Source organism: Strix aluco, chromosome 4, assembly GCF_031877795.1.
Source record: "Strix aluco isolate bStrAlu1 chromosome 4, bStrAlu1.hap1, whole genome shotgun sequence".
In the NCBI taxonomy this organism is placed as follows: Eukaryota; Metazoa; Chordata; class Aves; order Strigiformes; family Strigidae; genus Strix; species Strix aluco.
This window is the reverse complement of record NC_133934.1, coordinates 25,478,736-25,496,150: the sequence shown is the minus strand read 5'-3', so window position 1 is coordinate 25,496,150 and position 17,415 is coordinate 25,478,736. Positions and strand designations below refer to the sequence as shown.

Below are 17,415 nucleotides of genomic sequence, written 5' to 3'. Positions count from 1 at the left end.
TTCCTTGGTAACAATATCAGGCAGGCAATTCTTAACAGCTTCAAAATTCTGAGCTGCTAAAATATGCAGCAATGGTACATGATGAGGTTTCCTTCACTGTCAGAGATTTTAGAACATTCATGTCTAAAGACACTGGGTGTTGCTACAGGAAAAACGCCACGCCTTTCTGTTCCAACTCTGTTTTTTCATCAAAGGGAAGATAAAAAGTAGAAAAATAAACCCAGAAAACTAAATTTAGTCACGCAAGATGGAAACTACTCAAACTCTCTAGAGATCTGGGCCAGTGTGCGCTTGTAAAAAAGTGCTACGACAGCATCAAACCCAGTCCAGAGTCAGTACGCCAAGCATGGGGCTCTTTATGGTCAAGTGCTGAGGACAGCTTTTGTTCTGCCGGTCTCTGAAGCTAATAACTGAGTGAAGCAAGCAGGTGAATGAAACAGAGCCAGCAAGATGTTTGTGAGGGTGTGATAAAAGTACAGAACAATACATGCTACAGCTTGCTCTTTGTCTAATCTTTGGCATGGAGAGAAGTGATCTCCCGTTTTCACAGCAGGCAGTTTTGTAGCCCTTCCATCCCCATGGGATTCTGTGGTTTCAGTTCACTAAATCTTTAAAATTCTTCCCTTAAAAAAAAATCAAGGACTTGCAGTTTTTTCAGAACTCTTCTCTGCCTTATTATGACAAGTCTAAGAATTAGAGTTCACTTAGCTACGTTCAGGTATAGAGGAGAAATCTACCTTTTCTAAATTATTTTCTTAGCAAATATATTATAGAAAATAACATTTAGAATAGCAAGGCCATGGTTTTAAAATTGTTTTCCATTGAAGTCTAACATCAAAACATAGATTAATAAATTGGAATTAAAGCTGTCAAAGGAGAGTAGCCGGTGAAGTAGCCACTGAAGATCTATCTTTTTTGCCAGCTTTACTGACTCTTGAATAATCCTAAAAGCAACACTTGTTCTGACAACAGTAAAGAGACAGCAGAAAGTAGGAAAAACACAAAGACTCAGAGCCTCCTCGGGTTGTCACTGACCTCCAGTCTTTTCACACTCTAATACCTGGCATCCTAACTTGTCCTAGGTTTACAACACAAACCAGCAAAATGCAAATCAGAGCAGATAATTCTTTGCCACCACTGTGCTTTTGTAAGTCCTTCTAGGCCAGCCAATAACACATGTGTGAGAAGTGCCAAGAATTAATTAATGGTGGCCTCCCTAAACAAGTAGTCCATAACTCTGTAGTGATAGTAGTATAGTCGTACCTTCTGGTTTCCAAACCCATCTTGCTATGGGGACTGATCATGAAAGATCCTTCTTTCCTCTCCACTAATACTGAGTAATCACTGTTAATCGACAGTGCTGTATAGAGAAACATTTGGATACAGTATAGCAAATGTACAGTGAGGAATATAAAATATTTTAGAAATAAGAAAATAATATATTTGTTACTGAATCACACATGTTAGGATAGCTAACATCATTGTATTTTTGTTGTAAAGTAAAACATTATTTTTATACCCACAACAAAACATGGACCTGCAGAACTTTTCAAGCAATCTTCTAACAGCTTCATACGAGTCTTTTGCAGCTCAGGACTGTCCCACTCATCTGCTTCAACTCCCCAGTATAAGTCTATAACCTGAAAAATAGTACACAACATTGTTATTTTATCAAATGCCCTTTCTACCTATCAAATTAAAAGTTAGCTTTGTCAGCATTTCAGGTACTGCCACGTGTTGCTCTGCACTGCAGTAAAAGGCAATGAGGTCTATATCCAGTCCTTACACTGACTGTCAGGGTTTCCTTAGGTAAATGACAGTTCAAGCATCTTATTTTCCCTCCCAGATAGTCCCTCCTGGGACAGTCTCTCATTTCATATTCATATTTTTTTGCAGAGATTAGCATGACAAGATCTTGATTTGATATAGCCTTTATTTGCTACTGGATTGCATATAATGGATAGGTAAGAATAATGACAAAAGCATTGATAAAATTCTGGCTCCATGGAAATTAAAGGGAGTTTTGCTGTGGATCACTGTCAGGATGATGACTTGACACCCTGTGTCATTTGTATCCACAGGATATAAATTTATCCTGTGCACATGGCTCAAAGGAAAGAATATGTGCAGTTCTGTACTATTGTACTTCCTTTGTTAGCTGCCTTTGTTACTTTGGAAGCAGAGATTGTATAGATATGCAATGGCAGACAGCTTGCTGTCCAGCCTTTCATTTGTAGCTACAGACTCAGTTTTGTGATGGTAATTAGTTGCAAACAAACTCCTGGAAGAAACTGGAATATGGATGTTAAACTTACTTGAAGAAATTAAGTGATGAAGTGTGGTTTCACTTCATATTTTAACCAAAAGGCTGAATTCTTACTGTGGGAAATTGAATTTAAAAGAACAGGGATCATATGTATGCATTTCTTTTGGAATAAAAGTTATGGTACCTGCTAGTACTCTCTCATTCAAGCTACTATTGATTGTTAGCATCCTGTACGTACCTCGAGAAAAAGTCCAAATGGATAGTTAAAAAAGTAATTAAAATTGTATTAAGACATACATATATTATGATGTTATTGTAATATTATTTGTACCGTGGAAGCACTAAGCTGTTTCCATAAGAAACAGAACCACAAAACTAGCTGTTGTCTAAACAATCATAAAATCAGCCTGAAGACCTAATATAAGAACTAATAATGGGTTGATGTAAAAGTAAAATTCACCAGTTTACAGCTGGTTAATGTCCTTGAGAAATAAATGCCAGGGTTTAAGACCTAATCCTGGAAGCATTTATGTCCATGTTTAATTTTACTACCAACAGTCTCATTGGTTATCTCTGCCAGAAAAGTTTGGGATGCATGTCAGTGTTTGCTGGTGTAGGCACACTGTTGCCAAACATGAGAAGCAATGTACCGCCTGACTGATGATGAGTGAAATAGCCCAATGTATAAAATGCATTATAGCTTACACTGCCAAGAAAATGCACTCAATATCTTTATTTTTTACAGAAACTCTGTTTCAAAATTTTGCTGGAACAAGCAGCTTCTGCTTTACAAAACTGCATCTCAAACAGCCTTCCTGACTCCCTCATTTGCACTCATTTCTTCTCTGTCCTCTTCTCTTTTAGTTTGATTAGGAAAAAACTGTTTCCTTCTTCCTCTCTCTCTTCTGTTATTTATTTATATGACTTCATTATTGAACTTCATATTGTATTCAGGTGTCTGATTACTTGAATGTCGTATGATAGAGCTTAAGTATTCCAGTCATAAAATTAGAGCATCTCAGCATACAGTCAAAAATATTTGAATTACCGGTTGAATTAATTTATTGTGCTGCTCAAGTTCATCCGAAACATAAAAGCAATTTCTATTTTAATTAACTGTTCAGAAATCATGCTAACTCTAAATGTGAAGAGGAAATTCTCTGGAATAGCAGATATTGTAGGAGCTCAGCAGCTGCCTTCTATGTGTTATAACGTTATAGATTATTTTTATTAGGTAACACAATTTTGGCACAGCGTATCTTAGCATGTTATAATTTTGTCCTGCAAGAAGAAATATTTTAGCCATCAAACCTCTAAAGGCACCAAGAATTTCAAAATGAGAGGCTTATCAGTTATCTTTATGCTAGCTAAAAATAAATAGGATTTACAAAATTAAAGAAATGAAACAAGAAGACAACTGTATGTAATGTTGAAGTAGGTTTTTACTTATATTTGGAAAAACTGTGTGACAAACACCCACTCTAACTTTCAGTAAGGCTGCCAAGGTGAGATGACAACCAGTGCACTGTGCGAGAGCAACTTACACGCAGTGGTCTTACACACTGGTCTAGTTCAGTTCCACACTAGTCACCTAACGGAGACTTTTCATTCATAATTCAGTGTTTCCTTTTGCTTATTTTAGCTTTTATCCTACCAATCTTACAGTTTCACAGATTTTTCTAAGGAAATGAAATAATTTTATCTTTATCACTTCCAAGTGCTTAAAAAAACACTAAAAAATTTCATTCATGCAAAATTCCACTTTTCTTCTAGCATGTATCACATGGTGAAAATGATTTGAAACAGTTCATTGTTCCCAAGAAGAAAAAAGTATGCTGCTAATTAACTATGGTTAGTTATCCTCCAAAAATTTTCTATTACAACTACTTTAACATCTCTGTCCTCTCCTAAAAAAATACTGTATTTCAGGTACAAAACGCCATGCACTCTGGAAGTCTTTTTCTTAGCTTACTTGTTTTCTGTCTTCACCCACACCTGTTTTTCAGAAATGTTTTCTGATTCAATGGAAAAGGAAGTCCATCGAGCAAACAAATTCATAGAGTGATTAAATATATTCAGTTGTGCTTCCACACACATGGTGGTTATGTTCCCTAACAGCTCCCACCAACTTGAGGATGCCTGGCAGATCTCACGCTTTGCAACAACTGGAACACTTATCAGTGCAACCAGATGACTCAGCGGAAGCTGGAGCAATGAACGTACTCAAATTTCATTTGATTTCTCAGGAAGAGGGCGTCTTCAGGACACCCTGTATTATAGTGCATTTGTGGTAGTCACACACAAGGTAGTTCTTGTTTGGTCAGTAGAAGATTACATACCAGGATGAAAAGTTATGTGTTCTGGTCTGTACAGGGAAATATAAATTTATCCCTGTACCTGAAAAGTACATAATACTTTCTTGACATCACTGCACTAAAAACTGTAGTCTTGATTTTGCATGCTAACCTAAGAAACTCAGTGTATCAGGTATGGAAAAGGAAAAAAAAAGTTTTGATAAAGACTACCTCAGAGCCTCCTCCAAAATGCTTTACCACTTCCTCTTGGTAATTTTTTGTACAAATTTTCCTACTTTGCTTCCACAGCAATGTGATAGCTTTCTAGCTGTTTTCAGAAATGTGTCAGTGGAGCTGTCTCTCAGACCTCATATCACTTAAGGATGCTCCTGGTGTTGAACTTATATAATGAAATAATTTGCTTCCATGAATATCAACTAGAGTAAACTTAATTATTCCTCCCATAGAGACTAAATTACAATCCATTTGAAGAAAGATATGTTTCCTCTCACAAAGAATTCAGTGGATTATGATCTACCTGGAAGAGAGATTTCCCTCCTGTCACTGAGATGTCTCCTCAAAGATGACTGAGAAACAGTTTATATTTTCCTTTAATATCACATGATAGTAACAGGAGAAAAATGCGTTATTATTTAAATATCTTTTGCTATTCCTTGCATGTACCACTGCAGCTGGGACTTCCCAATCAGCTGATGAGCTAGGACCTTCAGATGAAGTTCTTTTATAGCCATAATCAAAAATCACTCTGGAATTTACCACCATGCAGATTCAGCAACTCCACTGTGACTCAGGGAATTAAAACCAAATATCCCAATTTAAGAACTTGTTATTTTGATTAAAAACCAGCTGCATGTGCACCAAGAATAATACACTGGGAGGAACAGGATGTTGCATAAAAGGCATTAGTTGTTTCCAAGTATACTACACACGGGAGAGCTGAGTTTTTGGGGTCACTAAGATGGGAGGTTAATACTAGTATGTGAGGAAGTTTGAGGATGTAGAACCAGAATTTTTGAAAAATAGAACATTTTTACAACATTGCATGCTGTATTTGTTTCTCTTAACAGAGGGCCAGTTCCAGGCCTGCTGACATATATGGGACTTCACTGGACTGTGGATTAGGATTATCTGACTTAAAAGTACCAGTGACTTTAATTGTGATGCCAAACTCATGTTTTTTTAAGTCAAATGCAACTGCTATTTATTACCAATTGGCTCTTACCAAAGATGTGAATGGGTCTACGTCTTCCATAACCCAAAGGAAAATATGAACTGACTTTAGCAATGGGAATTTTACAATTGACATTAAAGGAAGCAAATTCCGTAGTATATAATCACAATAGAAATGTTCCACATTCAATTCATTTTGTTAATCAGTTTAAATATTCACCTGGTTGAATTATTTTCCACATTACAGTGGAAGACAAACCCGTAGTTAGAGTAGATAAAGCAATTATGTGAACATACAGATGGTGCTACTTCAGTGATGATTATGTGAAATTAAAAATAGGTAGTATTAACTTAAGTATGGTTTCTAGAAGTACAACATGGTAATTCAGATGTAACATTATTTCTTAAATACTTTGAATATCTAAAATAGAGGTGGTTTCATTAAGTTTCTAATGTGAAAGTTGTCAGTTTGTTGCCATATTGCTTTTACCACCAGTGCAATGTTGCATTGTAAAACCATGTGGTTTTTTAATCTATTAAGAATTTACCTCAAATCTGCCTGTAAAATAATTTAAGTACATAAATTCGCAGAATCACAGAATTGACTAGGTTGGAAAAGACTTTGAAGATCATCCAGTCCAACCATCAACCCAACATTAACAGTTCCCAACTACACCATATCCCTCAGCGCTATGTCGACCCGACTCTTAAACACCTCCAGGGATGGGGACTCCACCACCTCCCTGGGCAGCCCATTCCAACACCTAACAACCCGTTCTGTAAAGAAATACTTCCTAATACCTAGTCTAAACCTTCCCTGGCACAACTTGAGGCCATTACCTCTTGTCCTATCGCTTATTACTTGGTTAAAGAGACTCATCCCCAGCTCTCTGCAACCTCCTTTCAGGCAGTTGTAGAGGGCGATGAGGTCTCCCCTCAGCCTCCTCTTCTCCAGACTAAACAACCCCAGTTCCCTCAGCCGCTCCTCGTACGACATGTGCTCCAGACCCTTCACCAGCTTCGTTGCCCTTCTCTGGACACGCTCGAGTAATTCAATGTCCTTTTTGTAGTGAGGGGCCCAAAACTGAACACAGTAATCGAGGTGCAGCCTCACCAGTGCCGAGTACAGGGGTAAGATCCCTTCCCTGTCCCTGCTGGCCACACTATTTCTGATACAAGCCAGGATGCCATTGGCCTTCTTGGCCACCTGGGCACACTGCTGGCTCATGTTCAGCCGGCTGTCAATCAACACCCCCAGGTCCCTCTCTGACTGGCAGCTCTCCAGCCACTCCTCCCCAAGCCTGTAGCGCTGTTGGGGGTTGTTGTGGCCCAAGTGCAGCACCCGGCATTTGGCCTTATTGAAACTCATACAGTTGTCCTTAGCCCATCGCTCCAGCCTGTCCAGGTCTCTCTGCAGAGCCTCCCTACCCTCGAGCAGATCAACACTCCCACCCAACTTGGTGTCATCTGCAAACTTACTGAGGGTGCCCTTGATCTTCCCATCTAGATCATCAGTAAAGATGTTAAACAGGAGCGGCCCCAAAACTGAGCCCTGGGGGACACCACTCATGACTGGCCGTCAACTGGATTTAACTCTGTTCACCACAACTCTTTGGGCCCGGCCATCCAGCCAGTTTTTTACCCAGCAAATTGTGTGCCCATCCAAGCGACGAGCAGCCAGTTTTGCCAGGAGAACGCTGTGGGAAACGGTGTCAAAGGCCTTACTGAAGTCAAGGTAGACAACATCCACAGCCTTTCCCTCATCCCATAAGCAGGTCACCCTGTCATAGAAGGTGATCAGGTTTGTCAAGCAGGACCTGCCTTTCATAAGCCCATGCTGACTGGGCCTGATCATCTGGGTGTCTCACATGTGTTGTATGATGGTACTCAGGATGAGCTGCTCCATCAGCTTCCTGGGCACTGAAGTCAAGCTGACAGGCCTGTAATTTCCCGAATCATCCTCCTGACCCTTCTTATATAAGGGCATCTCATTGGCCAATTTCCAATCTGTTGGGACCTCCCCGGTCAGTCAGGACTGCTGGTAAATGATGGAAAGTGGTTTGGTGAGCACCCCAGCCCGCTCCTTCAGCACCCTCGGGTGTATCCCATCCTGTCCCATAGACCTGTGTATGTCTGTGTGATGCAGTAGGTCACTGACTGTCTCCTGGACTGGGGCAGGGGAGGGTGGGGGCAGGGGGTGTCATTCTCCCAGTCTCTGTCTTCTGGCTGAGGGGGCTGGATTCCCTCAGTACAACTAGTCTTGTTATTAAAGACTGAGGCAAAGAAGGCATTAAGCACCTCAGCCTTTTCCTCATCACTTGTTACCATGTTTCCTCCTGCGTCTAGCAGGGGATGGAGTCTGTCCCTGGTCTTTCTTTTGCTGCTCACATACTTATAGAAACATTTCTTGTTATCCTTGACTGCTGAAGCCAGATTAATTTCTAGCTGGGCTTTAGACCTCCTGATTTCCGCCCTGCATAGCCTCACAGCCTCTTTGTAATCACTGTGAGTCACTAGCCCCTTCTTCCAAAGGCCATAAACTCTCCTTTTTAACCTGAGCTGCAGCCAAAGCTCCCTGTTCAGCCAGGGTGGTCTTCTCTGTCGCCGGCTTCTCTTACAGCACCTGGGGACAGCCTGCTCCTGAGCCATTAAGACTTCCTTCTTGAAGAGTACCCAGCCTTCCTGGACCCCTATACCCTTCAGGACCATCTCCCAAGGAATCCTGTCAAGCAGGTGCCTAAACAAGACAAAGTCAGCCCTTTGGAAGTCCAGGATGTCAGTTCTGCTGCCCCCTCTCCTGGCCTGTCTAAGAATAGAGAGCTCTCTTATTTCATGATCGCTGTGCCCTAGTCGGCCTCCAACTGCCACATCTTCCACCAGTTCTTCTGTGTTCACAAAGAGGAGATCCAGCAGGATCTCATTACAATTAACATAACATACAATTAACATAAGAAATACATTTTTTGCAATTTTCTATTTTACCAATGATATTTAAAAATGTTATCTGTTCTAAATAGACTTAATTTCAAGAAAAAGTAATGCAAAGATTCAACACAAGACCTACCTGAAATTCCAGCCCATAGTTTTCCCTGCAGAATTCTCTCAGCTTAGGATACACATGTTCTCTTAGTGCACTCCTTTCTGCTATTGTATCTGTGTTGGGGAAAAAGATGTTATTAACAATATTTATATGAATTCTGTTGTTTTAGTCAGATCTAGGTTTATCATGTAAAAACACACACACACACTCACAGAGAAACCTAATCAAAATCAAGTTCTGGGATTTAATCTTCAAACTGTATGTTGTACAAACGTGTAAAGGTGTTTGTATGTGCAACATTAGGCTTCATACACATCTTAATATTTCATCAATACAGCGCAGCTGAATTATTTTTGTAATTCAGCAGTCAGAATTTCTTTATCAGTTTGACTTCTATTTAATTTTCAGGAAGCTGAATTTTATGAATTAGGAACACCATGGAACAAAGAGATATACCAAAGATGAAAGAGATCTCTATACTCTGAAATAAATCAACAACATGAATTAATGACATTGTGCCAAACACTATCACTTTTTTCACCATCTTTAATCTGATAGTATCTTAAAAGGAATAAAGCTGTTAATAGCATTATTTATGGTCTCTTTCGGTCCAGGTGCTATATGCACAGTTACAACATCATGTTATTCTTACCATGCAAAACACAAAACACAAAACATGTGTCTTCATAACTAAGTACAATATGACAATGACACCAAAATTACTATTAAGTTCTATCTGTCCGAGTTAATCTGAACACATTTACATAAAGCTTATCACTCAAGAAACATACTGTCAAATGTGAAGTAAATTTGGTTAGTAATGAAATCTTGTATAGATAATAGATTTTATCGTCTTTCCCAATAAGGCTAAGATATGTGATGGATTTTGCTAGGTCTAGATTGTGACCAGTGTCAAGTGAGTTAAGACACAGAGGGATGACACTGTTGCTAAGTTATTTTCAAAAATAAAACACAACTGTTGTAAACCACTAGATGTGAGCGCCACGTGATGCAAAATAAAGTGTTAACTTATGAATGACGGAGAACATCTACTGCAGTTAAAGCAATATTTGTATAACTGCACTGAAACAAAACAATAGGTTAAAACTGATTTAACAATCCCCATATTGTTGTAAACCAGAGATATGTATGCAAATCTAACAATGTTTTGTTTATCGGAGCTGATACATCTAAGTCAGAATAGAATCATGGTCACAGATTTATAATATTTTTTATTTTGACAATTCTAGGATAGTGTGAAATCCATAATTTAATTAAGTACACCAGATTCATAATATCCTTCTTGATATTTAAATATACCTTTGAAATATTACACAAATATGTGATATAAATACCATTTATTTTTAGAAACAGAAAGCAATCCAGAACACCTCCAGAGAATTTTTTCTTGTGAAATCTTCATCAAGGTAAAAAGGCTATACCACAAAGGCTCAAAAGTACAGCCATGAGCTTAATCCAATTTATCTGAATAACCACAGTTCTTCCTTCACAAACTTTTGATGGGGAAAAAAGTCGAAGACATAGTAGTTTTCATAAAACATCCTCTCAAGTGCACCTATATTATATATTTATGATTTCATGTTTTAAAATATACTGACTATGCTCATGTGTTCTGAAGACAATGGTCCAGAAGCATTAGTCAAGTCCTCGCTCCATCGCAAGCTTTCAATTTGACTGTGGGCATGCCACTCAAGGTGAGATTCCTGAATCTGAAGTGCACAGCTTTTATATATTGAATTTGAACACTGCAAATAAGACAGACCCTGTTCTGGGCAACATTTGGAGGAGTACAGCCTCACTCTCTCTCTCCTCACCTCCCTCTTGGGACGATATTACCCTCCTCTCTCTGGCACTGAAGAGGCTGCACCAGGTGTGCTGTGCCCAGCTCTGGGCACCCCAAATAAGGAGGATGGGGAGGAAGCTGGAGAGGCTACTGAGATGGTCAGAAGCCAAGAGCACATGGCCTACAAGGGGAGATTGAGAGATCTGGGCTTGTTTAGTCTGGTGAAGTGTGTAAGGGGGACCTAACCGCAGCCTACAACTACTTCTAAGGCACTTACAAAGATGATGGAGCCAAGCTCTTTGTGGCAGTGTCAGACAGTACAACAAAGACAATGACAACATAATACAGCTTGGGAAGTTCAGGTTGGACACTAAGAGAAGCTACTCAGTCCTTGGAGCTCCTGAGGACTTGACTAGACAAGTTCATGGTTGACCAAGTTACTGTTGTCAGCACTTCAAAAGGGAGGTTAGCCCAGATGACATCCTGAGTGTCCCTTGCAACCAGCAGTGATCCTGTCTCTCAGAAGAACCTGCAGATCTGGCTGTCATCCAGGCCCCTTGTACAGTGCATGGGAAGACTTTTGTTACTGCACACGCACAAAAGTGGGAGCCAAACTGTAGAGGAAAATAGCTGGTGACAACAACCTAATGTCCATGCCATATGTATTTCAGAAGATTTTACTTTGGATTGGGCTCAATCCCCACAAGCATTTGGAGTGCATTAGGTGAGATCCTGGAGTTATCTTCCTGGTTTTCATTCAAAAGGAACCCAGTTCATGCACACCAAGATGGTTCTATGATGTGAGTCAAAGTATACCAGATAGTGATGATCAAGAAATTCACCTCAGAAATGTGCTCCAGATCTGGATAAATACAGACACATCCTACAAATATTTAGGAATGGAGTGCAAAAAGCAATGCTCTCAGCCCAGAGCTGCCTGAGTTAGTACATAAGGAACAGAGGGACAGATGAGTTGCTCCCTCCTTGGGATCCAGAGTCATTAATCTTCTCTCATACTTTAGTGCCTAAGTCAACCTTTTTTTCCACAATGTAGTATACAGCTAGCACAGCTAACTAATTAGCCAGAGGGTTGCACTGTGCCAACACAGCAGTATTATTTAGGCTCCAAAGCAATTTTTCTCAGTACTAGCTTGGAGTCACTGTACTACATGGTGTTGCTGTACCTTGTGATACTACTACTTTTGCTTCATTTGAAATACTTCACTTTTTTTTTTTTTTTTTTACCTTCACAGTAACTGAAGCCCTTAGATCAATCAGTGAAGAAGACGACTATATATTCTGTGTTCTTTGCTTTAACACTGATTAATTTTGGCATGCAAGTCTACAAACACACAGAGCATCGTATCTTCATGATTGAGTAGAATAAATTCTGTTGAAAAACAACTTACTACTCAGTTACTGAGCTAAAACAGAATGATTCTTGCCTCTCTAAATGGAAATTAATCATTACTACAGCTTTGTTACTAAGGAAGCAATAATTCACAGTTACTGTTTGCAGTTACTTAAATGATCAATATGACAGCAGACAGAACAGTCTTACTAGGGACCTAAAATAGGCTAAGTTGCAGGAACAAAAAAAAATTGCTGGAAAAGGGCAGAACTTAAGCATAAACATGATTAAATGATAAATGGGAAAGATATTGACTGAAGTATACAACAGATAAAACCATATTCTGCTGCTTGCCATTTATGTCCTTAGGATTTACACTGCAGAATCCCACTGGCTCTAGTTTTAGAACATGGTGCTGCTCCTTGCAGCACAACTTGTTGAGTCTTGTTCAGAAAATGAAACAACACACTGGCAAGAGTAGTGCTACATTTCTAATACCTTATAAATGAAACAGAAAGAGACAAAATACTCCTCCAACTAGAACTGTGTTCTGGATAAGACACTCAGCATACCCATCCTGTATTTTTATTCCTACCTCCAAATCTAACAGAATGTGCTTATCTAATTGGAGTTTGTGTCTGGTGCTTATATTAATGAATTTTAAGAATTCCTGTATTTGTAATACATTGTGAAATTTTAAGGAAACAGAAGTGCATATAGTTAAGATGAACAACAGTGATTAGTATGGATGGCAGATAAGCTGGTTTAATTAAATAAAATCTAACCTGATTTACAGTGACAGCAAATCTGTGAAGCTGGCAGATCCTAACAACAAAAATGTGACACAGGCAAATTCCACCTTCCAGGCTGCTGCTGCAGATGAATGGATTAACTAAATGACATTCTTCTAACAGCCAAAATGAGACAGTAGCTGAGAGATGAGCTTTATACATCTCCTAATGTTAATTCTGATACTCTGAAATCCAAATGGTAGTCCACAATAAACTGTGGGAATGAAACTACATCTGCAAAAATATGACAAGACTTAAAAAAAACTCCAACCCTAAACTTGTCTCCAGTATTTAAATGAAACCAAAAAATGACACTGTCTTGAGCAAGACAATGACTTGCTGAATGCACATCTTCCATGGAAGTGCTAACTCTTGCAGAAGATTGCTTCCTAAAACAGTCCTGCCCACCCCTACACTTTGAACTGACTGAGAATGCCATCACAGCCCCTCCTCTCCCTGTGCATCCCCAGTGTAACACTGAAGACTGAACTGAATTAGCCATTTACTGCCTTTCTGCCAAATAACAGGCAATTGCTGTTTAAACACGACTGTTTGTGTGAGGTGTGATTTCTGAAGGCTTGTAGCTCAGTCAAATCACTGCCAGTTTTCATCAGAGTACTCCAAGGTGCTGCTTCTCAGCATGAACTATTTCCATGCCAAAGACTGACCTTCAAACACAAGCTGTTCTGCTATTAAAGTCTCTTATTTTATTTTTAATATTCTTGTGTTAGTAAACAGATGATGTGTATTTACAAACAGTTGCCAAACATTAATCTCTGGGATAAAAGAAGTCATGGAAAATAGCCCACTTGAAGAAAATTCCGAAACATACATGCAAGTGAACAGAAAGAGTTAACATGGAAGCCTGATGGAAATTGTTCATTTTCAAGCACCAGTTATTCTGCCCTAAGACCAAACAGTTTCTCTTCTTGATGGTGGTTGTAGTGGTCTGAGTTCAGCCACAGTGATGGGAACGGCTGTTTCATGCACGTGGGCCGCAGTCACATGATGGCTCTTACTCAACGGAGGCTTGATGCACCTGAGTAAGGAGGTTGCTCAGCCACATAACTGCTATCGTGTGTTGCACAGGGTGTACCAATGTGGGGACAGTGAGCCCCACTCAACCACCCTCAAAGGACCAGCACATTCAAGTTGGTAGTTTGTTCACAGAAATGTAACCTGTGAGTAACCTTACCCATGCACGGTGCAAACTAAGGCCCTCAAGCAGGGGAAAATCCTAAGCAGGGAGGGTGTTTGCTGTCACTGTTTGACTGACAGAGGAACACTGCATTACCCAGCTTGCGGGAGCTGGCAGGAAAATTGTTGAGTGACATAACAGGTTGAGGCAGGCAGCTGAACCTGGAAGAACCAAGGCAGAAAAAGAAGAAGAAAAAAGCTGCCCTTGCAGCTGTTCAAGGCACAACAGAAATGAACGTCATACAGGGTCACAGAGCTGCCTGCAGGTTTCATCTCCAGCCTGTCACCCGGGAAAGAGCAGCTCCTTGTATGCATAGAAGAAACAATGTCTGTATCACCCACCCTGTTCTTGGTGTTCCCGCGCTTTGCAGTGGGTCAGGGCAGAAGCTTGCTGGGGGTCTTGACCTCACCTCTTTCACAGCCTACTTCTCTGCTAGCTTAGTCTCCTGCACAAATGCACACGGATTATTTTTATTAACACATAATGTTGGGAGTCTCTTGTGCTACTATGGAAGCCCTGGATGAGCAGAGAACTTCTAATGTAGTCCTGAATGCACATCAACTAAGATACCTGGCCATTTGTTTCCTCTAAGTATTCTAAATGCTTAGATTTGATGGATGGGTAGAACAGGTTCTTGCCATAGGATTTTTTTAGTGCACTGCAATATTAAAAAATGTGAGTATTTTATAACCATTGTCTATTAACTGCAGTGAGAATTTCTGCACTTGAATTATCTAAGGCTATGATGCAAATAAGGTTAAAAATTACTTAGCAGCAACACAAGTAAGGAAGTGGCTGCCAAACCTCTTAATGCTAGTACGTTCTTGTCATATAGGACTATTCAACTGAGTTACTCCCTTTAAGCTGCCTTTTTTACTAATAATGCACAATAGCATTGTATATTACCCCCAATACTGAAGGCTTTGAATACCAGTAGGTAACAAATGTCCCTAAATATTATGGAAACCTTGTCTCTGAAAATAATACTATAATAATAAGTCATTTGCATTTCTATAGTGCCTTTCATGTGAGAATCTCAGAGCACTTTGCAAGCAATGAGTTTGAATCATGTAGCTGGTAAGAGAGGGAAAAATGACTTGAGCTACATAGTACCCTTGCCTTCCTAGAAAATTAACTGCATAGACTCTGTTGTCATTTCCTTCCCTTAGGGTTTCTGTGAGTACAGAGCATTAGAATAAGCATCCAAAGCTCCCCAAGACTCTTTTTAGGGAATGGGAACAGCTTGATCCAGGTCACTTCTTCCAGTGTGCCCTCCCTGAACAACACCGTCAACCTTCAGGTCTCTGATGGCTCTCTTAAGAAGAGATGAGAAACTGGACAGACTGAAGCCCATTCATTAATTAAACTAAAACCCTTAACTAACCCTCCAAATAAATTTTGACTAGCAAAATACTGCAACATTACTGTGATGTACACAGCTGTGTGTCCTCACCCAGCCTGGTGGTGGGAGCTCTCTCACAGGATGTGCAGAAAGTGTGTGCGACACTCCTGGACTAAGGAGGGCCTAGATCGCAGTCCTTCAGCTCAGAGGTTAGTGCTCTAGCCACCAGGATACTGCATAATAACATCGGTGGCATCTCCCTCTCCTTAACCTTCTCAGTTCTTAAAAAAATAAATACAACAGTGGATTGAGCATTTAAGCCCAAAGGAATGGCCAGTTGGCATGAAAATCAGAAGAAATAATAGAAAATAACATTAAAAGAGTAAGTAATCCTGAAATGTCTCTCAATTGTGAAGAAATGAGAAGATGTGGCTACAAATTTGTGGCCTACACCAGAACATTTAAACAAACCCATTTTCAAAACAAAAGACCTAACTATCTGAGGCAGGATTCAAAATGTAGGGCATAACTGTAAGTGTAAAACTTCTAGTTGCAGCAATTAGCTCTTCTTCAGCCCAAAATCAAACGATATCTGACTTAAAATTAAGTGTAGTTTTAAAACCTGTTTCTCAGAAATGTTCCCTACTGTCAGTTCTGTAAGATGACAAATTTAAAACAACACATATAGAATATTTATTATTGTTTTAATTATAATGCTTAATACCTGGCCACATTTCACAGTGACACCTTATAAAATATCCTGCATCTTGACTGTTAATGTGATTAACTAGTGCCACCTATTGGCTTGACAATAACACCTGGTTGTCAATTTATACACACAAAAAAATGAGGCAACTAGTAAAATCAATGGGGTCAAGACCTGTGTTAAAATACAGAATTTTGGGAAATATCACTATGGAACTGACATGACAGAAGGGAAAAGCAGTTCCTATATCTAAATATCAAAAGACTTTTGATTATTCACATAATTGTGTTCCCAATTTAAAACAAATTCCTGAGAGTTCTGAGTTTTATTATACGTACAATATGCTTACCATGACACAAATTTGGATTCTGATCCAAAGGTTGATGAAGTTAAGGGAAAGATCTGTTAATCTCAGCAAATCTTAAATGATGTTCTACATTTGTATTGAAACCCAGTGCCTTTTGATGCCTTACTGACTTCCACAGAGTTTGGATGAAATCCTTCAATCCATAAATGAATAAATAAGCAAACACTACATACTCATTAAATCTAGTGGGTATAGTATGGGTGAGGACTCTGAAGCAGAACTTAATTTCATAATGTATCCTAATAACTAACCTCACATTACCCCTTGGGAACACAGCACTCTTAACATGTAGATGTTCTTAAAGAGAAAAGAAGAGTTAGGTTGATCTGGAATCCTTTCCCAATCCTGCATATGGTCCCTAGATTGCAGCTTGGGTGCCCAGACATCCTTGCGTCCTTTGACTATGATTTGTGACAAACACTGCAAATGGAAATTCATCTTCATGCAAATGCCAATGTATAGTGAGAGCTTTAGCAGTACCATGGGTTGAAGGCAGAATCTCTACAGGAGGAGAATTTTGCATTCTGCAAACTGCACAAGTGGAAGAATTCAACAAAATCTAATTCTTTCATTTAATAAAGCAAACTAGGAAAAGCTCTTGAAAACATGACAGTTTACAAACAATTATTGTCATACAATTAAATGATGTGACAGGAGAAACCGAAGACACAGCACATTTAGAGACACCAAAATTAAGTCTGAAAATTATCTCTGCAGAACACCAAAGCTTATTACAACTAAGCACTGGAAAACAGCAAAGCCTGCAAGGACACGAATTTGCAACTATAATCAAAATTAACATGAAAGAAAAACTTCTTGTGAAATCTAAGAGAGGACTTCCGAGTGAGCTGTGCAAAAATGCGTAACAGAAGACATATAAAGGGCCAGTGTAGTAACAAAGATCTGTGGAAAATTCCTACTTGTTCATCTAATGGTGTCAACTCACACTACAACACTAGAAAATGTTTTTAACAATTAAGTTGTGTGTACTGCAGTGGCTTTACTATTTTTTTTCTGACATCACTAGACCAAAGAGAAAACAATCAGGGTACGTTACTAAAGCAC

At 39.4% G+C, this 17,415-nt stretch overlaps 1 protein-coding gene across 1 annotated transcript in view; it reads right to left on the bottom strand.

Moving 5' to 3' along the window:
* NWD2 (NACHT and WD repeat domain containing 2) overlaps positions 1-17,415 on the bottom strand; it is a 60,114-nt gene that overhangs the window by 29,222 nt on the left and 13,477 nt on the right. The window contains exons 2-3 of the mRNA XM_074822310.1: positions 8,816-8,904; positions 1,524-1,640 (exon numbers count right to left, since the gene is read on the bottom strand). Coding sequence (XP_074678411.1) covers positions 1,524-1,640; positions 8,816-8,904 — 206 coding nt within the window. The remainder of the gene's footprint in view (positions 1-1,523; positions 1,641-8,815; positions 8,905-17,415) is intronic.